The sequence below is a fragment of the Periophthalmus magnuspinnatus genome, chromosome 13 (assembly GCF_009829125.3).
Source record: "Periophthalmus magnuspinnatus isolate fPerMag1 chromosome 13, fPerMag1.2.pri, whole genome shotgun sequence".
NCBI lineage: Eukaryota > Metazoa > Chordata > Actinopteri > Gobiiformes > Gobiidae > Periophthalmus > Periophthalmus magnuspinnatus.
Genome location: NC_047138.1, coordinates 29,124,826 through 29,137,926, shown reverse-complemented (window position 1 = coordinate 29,137,926; position 13,101 = coordinate 29,124,826). Strand labels below are relative to the sequence as shown.

The 13,101-nt window shown below is 41.4% G+C and overlaps 1 protein-coding gene across 1 annotated transcript; it reads right to left on the bottom strand.

Annotated features, from left to right (window-relative positions):
• Nucleotides 1-9,665: 9,665 nt before the first annotated feature.
• LOC129456711 (clumping factor A-like) lies at nt 9,666-12,135 on the bottom strand. Its single transcript, XM_055225793.1, has 6 exons — nt 12,032-12,135; nt 11,908-11,941; nt 10,754-11,767; nt 10,404-10,575; nt 10,216-10,322; nt 9,666-10,133 (listed from the first exon to the last, which is right to left on the bottom strand). The coding sequence occupies exons 1-6, from the start codon at nt 12,041-12,043 to the stop codon at nt 9,919-9,921; spliced, it is 1,554 nt and encodes a 517-aa protein (XP_055081768.1). The 5' UTR covers nt 12,044-12,135; the 3' UTR covers nt 9,666-9,918.
• Between the last annotated feature and the right edge of the window lie 966 nt (nt 12,136-13,101).

Below are 13,101 nucleotides of genomic sequence, written 5' to 3'. Positions count from 1 at the left end.
GTTCTTGGTTTGGTACTTGCTTGATTTTTATATCCTCAAAATGACGCAGTTTCTCTAGGCAACACCCACATCACAAAAGGTAGTGCTTATCACAGTTATTACAGAAGTAATGATTACTAAATGCACCAATTAGGGTTACACCTCTGCTAACAATAGTAAATTGTTGTTAATTGTGAACAACTCCTTTGTATGACATGTTTGAAAGTTTAAAGGAAAATAATCCTTAAACACAATATTCAGATACGACTGTAAAATGTAAATGCAATCAAAATGAAAATAAGGATAAAGATAAAAGAAAATCACATGAAACAGGAAAATAGATGACTGTTCCAGAGCACCCCCTGTACTCTGGAGACTCCTTGACGCTCTTTCTCATCAAGGAAGAACTTCCAAATGAGAAAAATTGAGAAGCACAATAAAGGAAAGATCCACTTCCATGGATGGACAGGCTGTAGATCAGGGGTGCTCAGACTTTTTCAGTATGTGAGCTATTTTTAAAATGATCGTGTCTGAAAGATCTACCACCTAATACAAAAATGTTAAACATATTAATTTGTAAATGTATTATGAATTCTTACATGTACAGTGCATTTTGATGTACCTTGCACAACGTCATAAGATAATAGTGCACAACACAATTGAACTTCTTACATGTTCATAATTACTTGAATGATGATTACTGCTCTGATGACACTGAATGGAATCAGTGAGGGATGCATAGTTCGGGCAATAGCTTCTGACAGCCAGCCAGGAGTAAAATTACATTTTTCGTTTGAAAGTGATAACAGAGCTAATCATGTTGATCACGGTTTTGTCTTTTTTTATAGCCATAAAAATCATGTTAAACGAAGTATCAGAATTTACTGCCTTTTTTCACACAACTACTTCTATTTTACACATCCATCCGTATTTTTTCTTTTACATCGAATAAATGACTGGGAAAATCCCCGCAGCACCCGCGCTCTCATTCGTCACCTTCGAGGGTCAACAGAGGCAGATTACCGTAATGGTGGTAAAATATTTAGATAGCCCCATGTCTCCACTTTGAGACGCCGTTTGAATTTGAATGAGAGCACGACTGGTTGCGGAGTTACGCTGCTGGAAAATCCGCAACCCGCTCTATCAGCGACGATAGGATCCGACACTATAGGGTTAAACTAACTCGCGCTTGTTTATGCGTGTGCAGCGCCCATGATGTGACCTAGGGTCAGGTGTAATCTGACTGTTGTCCTGTATATTAGTCATGTGACTGGATGGATGACGGGACGTGATCTACCCAAAATGCCTTCGCGATCGACTGGTAGATCGCGATCGACGTAATGAACACCCCTGATGTAGATGTTTCCAGGCTAAACCAGGACTGAATCAGGACTGAACCAGTCCTAAACCAAGACTGAAGCAGGACTAAACCAGAACAGACAGGTGGTAGAAGTGTCTAGGACTGGCAAGCATCTGTTTTCAGATTTCCATTACAGATGATTTTCCTTCAAACATAAAACTAAATGTGGTGCAGCAAATTGATATATCCAACAAATAATTCATATACAGTATGAATTTGTTTGATAAAATAATAATCCCAGATGGAGAGCGAGAGAGTTTGTCCTACTGATTGTATTGTATTTTTACATGAAATGTGTAAAAGGTGAATTCACAAAGTTTGACCTGCTAATTTTTATTTGTAACTAGACCCTATAACCTGGTATATTACAACAAACATCTGCATTTTCTTGGTTGACCCCCTCATTTGTATTAAATATTACAGGTCTATAGAATGTTGTGATGTCACTTGAAACCCAGACAACCCAATTAGAGCTGTATTTATAGGTAAACACTGATGTGTGAAGGAGCGTGAAAAGACAGTACATTGTGTACTCTACTTTTGCACAGCAGAAAATTCAAATCTGCTTGTGACAACTTGGAGAAAACTCTCTTTTCTGAGATCATTATGTTGGAGTTTCACTGATGTTTTCATTCTCATATGAACACAGTCTTTTTCACATGGTACAGACACCCGAATGTCCTGTTCTACTGATTTGGACTAGATAACTGTGTGAAACGCTGTCATTGTGTTTTTAGGCAAGAGACTTCGCCCTCCTTGCCTAATATGAATCTGGTGCGTGAGTTTTAGTGTTATGAAAGGCACTATGCAAATCCAATGCATTATTTTTGGGTGATCAGGGTGATAGGTGGTAAACTCAACTCCCAGGTTATCTGGCATTTGACAGACTCATGCTTCTTGGAAGAAGTTTCCCTTGGTTGAATCGATTAGAACTTGCCTAGATTTTCACCATCATTATTATTGTGTACAAAATACCACAGGGACTACAGTACATGTAGAACAAACACACACTCATTACTTTTGCCCTAAGAAAATGTACAAAAACTGTAGAATTTGGCTCTGAGGTTGCGTAAGTAAAATTTATCTTGGATAGGTGTGGCTACTCTTTGGAAATGATTATCATGGTTCAAGGAGCTTGAAATAATTCTATCCTGAATCATACTTGTAATCATTCCTTTTGTTAATTATTGTTATTATAACAATCAAGATTATTGGTTTGAACAATTAGTTTTTGCAACACTGCCTTTGATCTCATAATTTTATTTTCTTATAATTATTTAATTTCTTTTTTATCAGTTAAGTCCATTGAGAACACCTTATAATATAATTTGCAATGACCTGGGCAAGAGACAGCAGAATACTGCAGAAGTAGAATACACGAACACTCACACATCAATATGTGTATGTGTATATATATATATATATATATATATATATATATATATATATATATATATATATATATATATATATATATATATATATATATATCATATATCATATCATATCATATACCTGACCTGTAGTGTGGGGGCGCCCCAGGGCAGTGTCCTCGCGCCCTTTCTTTTCACCCTTTACACTGCAGACTTCAGACACAACACGTTCTCTGATGACTCTGCCATCATTGGCCTCGTCAAGGATGATGACGATGTGGAGTACAGAGAACTAACACAGGACTTTGTGGACTGGTGTCAGCAGAACCACCTCATCATCAATGCAGAGAAGACCAAGAAGATGGTGGGGGACTTCCACAGATGCCACTCTACTGCCCCCTCAGTGAACATCCAGGGAAGGGACATTGAGAGAGTGGACTCATACAAGTACCTGGGTGTTCATCTGAACTACAAACTGGACTGGGCTCACAACACAGACGCACTGTACAGGAAGGGCCAGAGCAGGCTCTATCTCCTGAGGAGACTCAGGTCTTTTGGAGTGAGAGGGCCACTCCTGAAGACCTTCTATGACTCTGTGGTGTCATCAGCCATCCTGTACGGTGTGGTCTACTGGAACAGCAGCATCACAGAGAGGGAGAGGAAGAAGCTGGATAAGGTCATCAAGAAGTCCAGCTCAATCTTGGGCTGTCCTCTAGACTCAGTGCAGGAGGTGGGGGACAGGAGGGTCCTGGCTAAGGTCATTGCTATGCTGGGCCATGAGTCTCACCCCCTGCAGGACGCTCTGTCTGCCCTGGAGAGCAGCTTCAGTGACAGACTGATTCACCCTCGCTGTGTGAAGGAGAGGTTTCGCAGGTCTTTCCTTCCTGCTGCTGTCAGACTGTACAATGAACACTGTTAACACTGAACGTGTGTCATTCAACCACACCTATGTGCAATACTCAAGTCACTTTACAAAGATGTTATATTAGAGTCTATTTTTAGTTTATTTCTAAGTCTATTTTTTTATTATTATTTTAAGCTATTTATCTATTATCTTGTTTTATTGCATGTACCATTTTCCTTCTGTTCTTTAACTGTGCGGTGCAATACTGTAATTTCCCCACTGTGGGACTAATAAAGGCATATCTTATCTTATCTTATCTTATTTGCATATTAAAGAAAAAAAAGTTAAAAACGTACACTGATCCTGTAAAATATTGTGGATTGAATTTTTAACAGTAGACAAAGGTAAAGATAAATTAAGGTTTAAAGTCTGTTGTAGGTCATTCCAGTCATTTGCTGCAGAGAACTGAAATGAGAAGTGGCCACAAGCTGAGCGGGCTTTAGGAATGACCAGTGTAATTTAGCTGTTGGAGCTGTTGGTAGGGCTGGAGCATCTTTTGAGCTCTTATATGCAGGATTACCTGAACATGTATAAATTAACGATTCCAGGTATATTTTTGTGTCTGAACTACAACTACACCAAACACAGTATACTTTTATCTTTACCTGTTTGCACAATAAAACTCTTCTATTAAACTCTACTACTAAAATCACAGACTGACAGAATCAGAATTAGTTTTACTCAGTTTTTGTTACTGACATGTAACTGAACAGCTGAACAAACTATGTTGATTAGAGTCACACTTTTAATTCTGTAATCGGAACCTTATAGTGACTGTGACTAGTGAATGTGTTTTTTCTACAGTAGATGTCAGTATTGTATCTGTTTGTACAATTTATATATAATACAGAGACAGGCTTATTAATAATCTCATCCATATTTATCAAATTCACCATTACTGCATTTGGTGCATTTCTCAGATCAAACTTAATTTGTTGCTTCAAATGTAATATCACCAAAGTCCAAGCAAAATTGAGTCAACAAAGTAAATGTATCAAATCCTATGAGTAATATCTACAGGTGGGACAAGACAACAAACTAACAAGGGGTCCCTCTTGTCCTGATTGTACAGAAAGAATTTTGCTGGCAGAGTAATCCAGTTACAACAGCTATTGTTACATTCTCACCAACAAATGTGGCATTCCCATTGAGATGTATTACAATAACCTACAACTGGCTCTTCAAAATATCTCAGCGCACAACTTCATCATAGTTTTCAAAGATTTAAGACCCAGACTCAAACCTAACAATGCTCTCTTCTCATTCCATTCCTCCACAAATAGAAACGGAAAGATACAAATGGGATTCTTGCAGCAGCATGATTTAGTAGCAACTAACTTGTAAGAAAATGAGAAGACTATGGACATTTTGAAAACAACTTATATCCTAATCCGCCGTAACTGGAGAAATTCTGTACAAAATTCCCAGATATATAGCTCTTCTAGAACAGTTGGATCAGGCCACTGTGTTGTAAGGATAAAAAGGATAAAACTGAGTTTAAAAGTATCAAAATCAAAATGTGTACTGAAGCATGAATCAAAAGCTTTCTCACTTGGCACAGACCTACACTCAAGGTATACCATGGAAGTCCGCAACAGACTTAACAAAATATTTGACAGAATCAAAAAGGAATAATTAATTGAATTTAATGACATCATTTTGAACTTGTGCAACCAAGCCCTGATGGATGGGTCATGCCCCACACAATGGTCACTGCCCATTATTCAACCGGTTCCTAAGTCAAGAAACCTCTTACTATCGCTGTGTAACCCTGAGTTGTATTATTTTCAAGTTGATGAAACAAATTATTTTAAATTGTCCATCCATTTTCTTCTGCATATGTGTGCCCAGGTTGTGGGGGCAGCAGTCTAAGGGACTCCCAAACTTCGCTAACCCTGATCATAGTCCCTCCAGTGTGTCCTGGGTCTTCCCCAAAGCCTCCTCACGATGGGACATGCCCAGAACATCTCCTTAAGGAGATGTCAAGGAAACAGTCATGTGTGATTGAGCTCCTCACCCTATCTCAAAGGTAGCGCCCTGCCACCCTACCAAGAAACTCATTTCGACCTCTTGCATCTGTGATCTTGATCATGACCATAGGTGAGGGTAGGAAAGTAGATTGGCAGGTAAATCGAGAGCTTTGCCTTTCAACTCAGCTCCTTCTTTACCACAACAGTCCAATACAGCAACTCACTGCAGATGCTGCACCGATCTGGCAGCAGAGATGAGATCCTGTGGTTCCCGAACCAGACCCCCGGCCCCAGACTGTGCCTAGAAATCTATCCATAAATATAATGAATAGAACCAGTGGCATAAGTCAGCCCTGGCGGAGTCCAACATGCTCCTACTCTGGCCATACAGGGACCAGACAGTGCTTAGCAAAGGTCCCTAGACCAGTACAGAGGGCTCCTCTAGATGTTTTGAACAGACCCTTGCAGTACGCTTGGGCCTGCCAGGTCAGTGCGACTTCCTCTTCCCCCAGCAGATCCAACTCACCACCTGGTGGTGATCGGTTGGCAGCTCTGCCTTGCTCTTCACCCGATTGTCCAAGGCACGTGACAGAAGGTCAGATGACATGACAACAAAGTTGATCATCGACCTGCAGAGCCGCCAGAGAGAGAGAGAGAGAGAGACGCTGTTAACCTATCCGGACCGTGATCCGCTCGGCCACCACCAGTTAACCAACTCCCAGTGACACCCCCACCAGAGGAGCGAATACAGATAGGTCGAGCGCACCTGACTGTCGAGGAGTGCCTGTGATGCCACCAGGCGGGTGAGTGCCTGTATTGTGGCAAACAGGCACTTCGAAGCCACCTACCCAGTTTGACCAAAAGGGGGGCCCATCAGTAGGACTGGAACGAACTTCAGAACGCATATCACCTAATGTGCATAAGGGAAGGGGACGAAGGGAAGACAGCCTTCAAAACTCCCCTGGGACATTTTGAATATTTAGTCATGCCTTTGGATTAACCAATGCTCCAGCTGTCTTCCAGGCCCTCATCAACAACGTCCTTCAGGACTTTATCAACCATTTTGTATTTGTGTACTTAGATGACATCCCCACAGGAACACCAACACCACGTGCACCAGGTCCTCCAGCGGCTACTGAAAAACTAACTCTATGTCAAGGCAGAGAAGTGTGAGTTGATAACGTCAGTTTCCTGGGGTTTATTGTGGGGTGTGGACAGGTAAAAGCAGACCCAGGAAACATTAAAGTGGTCACTGATTGGCCTACGTCCACCAACAGGAAACAACTACAAAGGTTTATTGGGTTTGCCAGACAGTTCTGTGGGTACCCCTGAGGCCCAGGCCGCCTTTGAAAAGCTGAAGGACCTATTCACCTCAGCCCTGATCCTACATCAGCCCAATCCCTCCCACAGTTCATCGTGGAGGTGGATGCCTCAGACACAGGTATTGGGGCAGTCCTCTCCCAAAGGTTGGAACCCCACAATTGATTGTATCCCTGTGGATTTTTTTCTCGTTGACTTTCCCCAGCTGAGAGCCATTACGATGTGGGGGATCGAGATCTGCTGGCAGTCAAGCTCATCCTGGAAGAGTGGCGTCACTGGTTGAAGGGGGCGGAGCATCCTTTTCTGGTTTGGACAGATCACAAAAACCTATCTTACTTCAATCTGCCAAACGTTTAAATTCTCATCAAGCCCGCTGGTCACTATTTTTCAGAAGATTCAACTTTATACTCACCTATCACCCGGGATCCCATATCATCAAGCCAGATGCACTCTCTCGCCAATTCTCCCAGGAAGATGCTACCACCCTCCGGAGCCCATCATATCTCCTACCTGTGTGGTCGCAGCTGTCCACTGGGAGATTGAGGACTTGGTCCGGGAGGCTCAACACACGCATCCTGATCCAGGTAATGGCCCACCTGGTACTCTTTCTTCCAGATCCTGTCTGCTCCAAGGTACTGGAATGGGTCCACTGCTCTTGGTTCGCCTGCCATCCAGGGGTCAAGTACACACTCTTGCTCTTGAGACGTCACTTCTGGTGGCCCACCTTCGACAAAGACACCGGGGCTTATGTCTCAGTGTGGCAGGTGTGTTTCAGGGGCTACCCAAAACGACCGTGGTCCCACGTGGCAGTGGACTTCGTGACAGGCCTTCTGCCATCTCAAGGTAACACAATCATTCTCACTGTTGTTGACCGTTTCTCCAAGGCAGCCAATTTCATTGCACTACCGAAACTCCCGACCGCCAAGGTGACTGCTGACCACATAACCAACCATGTATTCTGACTCCACGGGATTTAGTTTCGGACCACGGGACCCAATTTACGTCCCAAGTTTGGCTTTCTGCGAGGGTCTGGGCACATCTGTGAGTCTCACCTCCGGTTTTCATCCCCAGACCGACAGACAGACCGAGCAGGCTAACCAGGACTTGGAGATGGCGCTACGCTGTGTAGTATCCTCTAACTCCTCTGCCTGGAGCACATTCCTGCCGTGGATCGAGTACTCACACAATTCCCTGGTAATTTCCGCTACCGGCTCATGCCTGCCAAGCCTCCATAGGGTACCAGCCCCCACTATTCCCGTTGGAGGAAAAGGACCTGGTGGGACCTTCCGTGCAACACCACCTCTAACGCTGCTGCAGGGTCTGGGGAAAAACCAGAGCAGCCCTTCTCCAATCTGGGGGCACCACACCCCCGCTCCACAATATCAGCCAGTTCAGTCAGTTTGGCTCTCATCCAAAAATATTCAGTTTCATGCTGTTGCTCTTTGTGACTCGTTTTAAGTTGGATATTTCCCGCTCCCTGGACCCACTGAGCACCTCTGTCTACGACCTTGCTCTCCACAACTGGTATGACTCTCACCTCTTCTGACCCAGCTCTACTCCTGGACCACAGCAAACACCCTGCTTTCAACTCCATGACCAATCTACCTTCATTTGCACATTTAAAACTGTTAATAAACATTGTTGAACTTTTCCCCGAGTTCTGCCTCTTTGGCCCCCCCTGTCAGTCGTTACGACAAACTACCTCTCTCTTTGTATTACTGTTGTTTATCTTGTTTATTGTTTCTTTTTTATTTAATATATATCAATACAGTTTTGATTTAAAATTTAATTACTTCATTTATGTCATTTGTGTTTATTCACATCTCAGGCTCCAGTAAAATCCAGCCTTCTGATGCTGCCTATAGTAATTACACGGTTGTATTCAACATACTTGCCTACTACCGTTACACATACACAATGATAACTTAGCGCCCTATCAATTTATCATAGTGTTGGACTACGCCCTGCGAAAAGCCATCAGTAACTATGAAGCTGAATTAGGTTTCACCATCACACACAAAAGGTTCTCTAGACACTCAACAGTGGCATTAACAGATCTGGACTTCACAGTGGACATCTGTTTACTGTTTGACACAATACAACAAGCACAGCGCCTCCTATTAAGAATGGAAAGAGAATGGCAGAAAGTGGGCTTTCATCTTAATGAAAAGAAAACTCAATCCATGACTCTGAACACACAGTCACCTCACCCTCTCCTCAAGACCTTCAAAGGAAAACCTCTGGAGGAAGTGAAATAATACTGAGGATCATGGGTCCATTTCTCGGATAAAGACTTCAAAATTACAAAAGATTTTGTTTGGAAAGTTGCACGAAAGTAAAACTAGGTATTTTTCTCAGCCACAGTGGAGACAGTTCTATTGTATGATACTGAGAGATGGACATTAATAAAACAAATGAAGAAATCACCGGATGGCACCTACACATGGATGTTGAGATCAGTGTTCAATATCAAATGGTAGGATTGCATTGTAAATAGAGTGTTGTACCAAGATTTTTAATCAATCAGAAACAAAATCACTCATAGGAGTGATTTTGAGAGTTGCAGCTCATTGATATCGACATCTGGACATTCAAACAAACAGTATCATCCTATGGGGACCCACATATGGGCACAGAAAGAAGCTGAAACTGATCAAAACCGATGTCGAGATGAGATGTCTAGAGCAAAAGACAACAGGCTCGCCCATGGGTGGTTTAACTAATGAAGTAAGTAAAAGACAAAAAAAAAGTCAATAACTAGTTGTAATTACAATCATTGTTTATTGTTTCATACAAAATAATTTAACAGAAAATAAATTTGCAACAATTATTAATAAATTAATCAAATTAATTATTGAGCCCAAAGGACATGTAAACACCAGTTATTAACAAAATTTTTTCAATACAAATTCTGCTTACTTATTACAACAGGAACTAAAGACGAATCATAGAATCAAGAAGTAATGCTATTGATTTGATTTGTTTTAATGTTAACTGTAGATGCAGGGATGTCTAAACACTACATCGACAACCGAAGCGGACCTTGTAGTCATTGTTTCGGTTACAGCTGTGGCAGCCACAAGCTTCAGTGTTGAGCTGGTTCTGAGTTTCAATGTAAAGTGGCCGTTCACAGATTTGTCCAGGATTTTCAGCTCTCAAGTCACACAGGAGTTCCCAGTCTTCAATGCCACCACGGTTCTCTCGGTTAAACCACTGTGTCCAGCACACTGGCACAAGAAGAAAAAGTTTGTAATAATCCATCTGTATTGTATAGTTACAAACTAAAAGACAAGTTATTTATGTACATACCTTGACAAAACTCTTGAGGGCAGAGGAAACGGACTTCATAATCTTCGCACTCTGAATCTGACTCCTGGTCTGAGTTTTTACAGACAAAGCCATTGTGTGTGTCTGACCTGTTGAAGAGAATTCAATAATTTAAAAGAAATGAAAACAACTCATTCAACAAAATTGCTATGATGTATTAAAACCCTTACACTGCAATGACGTCCTTTGTTGAAGATACACTCTGCCCAGATGTAGTCCTGACTTGAATACGAAGTGGCCTCTTGCAGATCATCCCGGGGTTTTCGTGGTAAAGATTTTCTAGGGTCTCCCAATCTCCTGATCCACTGGGATCATCTCTATTAAACCATGCAGTCCAACAGTCTGCAATACACAGTTTAGCTCATTAGTCTGTCTGGTTAAATATCTTGCATGTTTCATTATGTGTGTAGCAATATAACATTCATCTTGAATGTTATTTGTGATGCACTGACTATCAAGCACTTTTTAATTGCATTGTACACATTGCAATGACCATGAAGCTTATACTTCTGCAACTCACCGTCATTCATCTCTACGCTTTCTTCGGAGCTTCCTTCAGAGCTTCCTCCAGAGCTTCCTTCAGAGCTTCCTCCAGAGCTTCCTCCAGAGCTTCCTTCACTGTTGCTACTTTCCTCATCAGTAGCCCAGCTTTCATCACCATCATTGTCACTGCCACTGTTGCTATCTGAATCTATGTTGCCACCTTCGGAATTTGATGTACCATCAAAGCTCTGAACACCAACTTCATTATCCCCACTGTCCTCACTATCTGCATTTTCATCTCCCTCACTGTTTGAATTGGCCCCACCATCTGAATTTTCATCTTCCTCAGCGTTTGAATTGTCCCCATCATCTGCATTTTCATCTTCCTCAGCGTTTGAATTGGCCCCATCATCTGCAGTTCCATCTTCCTCAGCGTTTGAATTGGCCCCATCATCTGCAGTTACATCTTCCTCAGCGTTTGAATTGGCCCCATCATCTGCATTTTCATCTTCCTCAGCGTTTAAATTGGCCCCATCATCTGCATTTTCATCTTCCTCAGCGTTTGAATTGGCCCCATCATCTGCAGTTCCATCTTCCTCAGCGTTTGAATTGGCCCCATCATCTGCAGTTCCATCTTCCTCAGCGTTTGAATTGGCCCCATCATCTGCAGTTCCATCTTCCTCAGCGTTTGAATTGGCCCCATCATCTGCAGTTCCATCTTCCTCAGCGTTTGAATTGGCCCCATCATCTGCATTTTCATCTTCCTCAGCGTTTAAATTGGCCCCATCATCTGCATTTTCATCTTCCTCAGCGTTTGAATTGGCCCCATCATCTGCAGTTCCATCTTCCTCAGCGTTTGAGTTGGCCCCATCATCTGCAGTTCCATCTCCCCCAGTGTTTGAATTGTCCTCACCATCGCCAGTTTCTCCTTCCGTCTCAGTAACGTCACCATCATCGTTACCCTCTAAATCATTGTTCATATTTGAACCACTGCCCTCAACGTCTTCAGTGTTAGTATCAGCATCCACTTGAGCATCTTCTTGGTGGGTTTCTACATGTGAAAATAAATACATATAGTAAATTTAGAGTTTACTTAATGTTATATATATTACATTTTGCCATTATTTGAAAATGCTGACACATTTTTCATATAAAAATATAAAAAAAGAGAGCAGCATATTTTAATCTTACCTACTAGAAGGGCTGCAAGTATGACTAAAAGTACCTGATGGGAGGAATAAGAACACAAAAAATATTAGTGTATGCAGTACAGCATGTATTTCTAGAAAGTAAGTTTTTTTTTGTTTTTTTTTACCAGTATCTTCATTTTGATAGTTGATGCAAGTCTCCCCAGAAATGATCAGTTCTTAGAAAAAAAATATTACTATGGCTCCGACAGTTCTGTGCTGCTTCTTCTGTTCTTGGTTTGGTATTTGCTTGATTTTTATATCCTCAAAATGACGCAGTTTCTCTAGGCAACACCCACATCACAAAAGGTAGTGCTTATCACAGTTATTACAGAAGTAATGATTACTAAATGCACCAATTAGGGTTACACCTCTGCTAACAATAGTAAATTGTTGTTAATTGTGAACAACTCCTTTGTATGACATGTTTGAAAGTTTAAAGGAAAATAATCCTTAAACACAATATTCAGATACGACTGTAAAATGTAAATGCAATCAAAATGAAAATAAGGCTAAAGATAAAAGAAAATCACATGAAACAGGAAAATAGATGACTGTTCCAGAGCACCCCCTGTACTCTGGAGACTCCTTGACGCTCTTTCTCATCAAGGAAGAACTTCCAAATGAGAAAAATTGAGAAGCACAATAAAGGAAAGATCCACTTCCATGGATGGACAGGCTGTAGATCAGGGGTGCTCAGACTTTTTCAGTATGTGAGCTATTTTTAAAATGATCGTGTCTGAATCTACCACCTAATACAAAAATGTTAAACATATTAATTTGTAAATGTATTATGAATTCTTACATGTACAGTGCATTTTGATGTACCTTGCACAACGTCATAAGATAATAGTGCACAACACAATTGAACTTCTTACATGTTCATAATTACTTGAATGATGATTACTGCTCTGATGACACTGAATGGAATCAGTGAGGGTGATGCATAGTTCAGGCAGTAGCTTCTGACAGCCAGCCCGGAGTAAAATTACATTTTTCGTTTGAAAGTGATAACAGAGCTAATCATGTTGATCACGGTTTTGTCTTTTTTTATAGCCATAAAAATCATGTTAAACGAAGTATCAGAATTTACTGCATTTTTTCACACAACTACTTCTATTTTACACATCCATCCGTATTTTTTCTTTTACACATCAAATAAATGACTGGGAAAATCCCCGCAGTGCCCGCGCTCTCA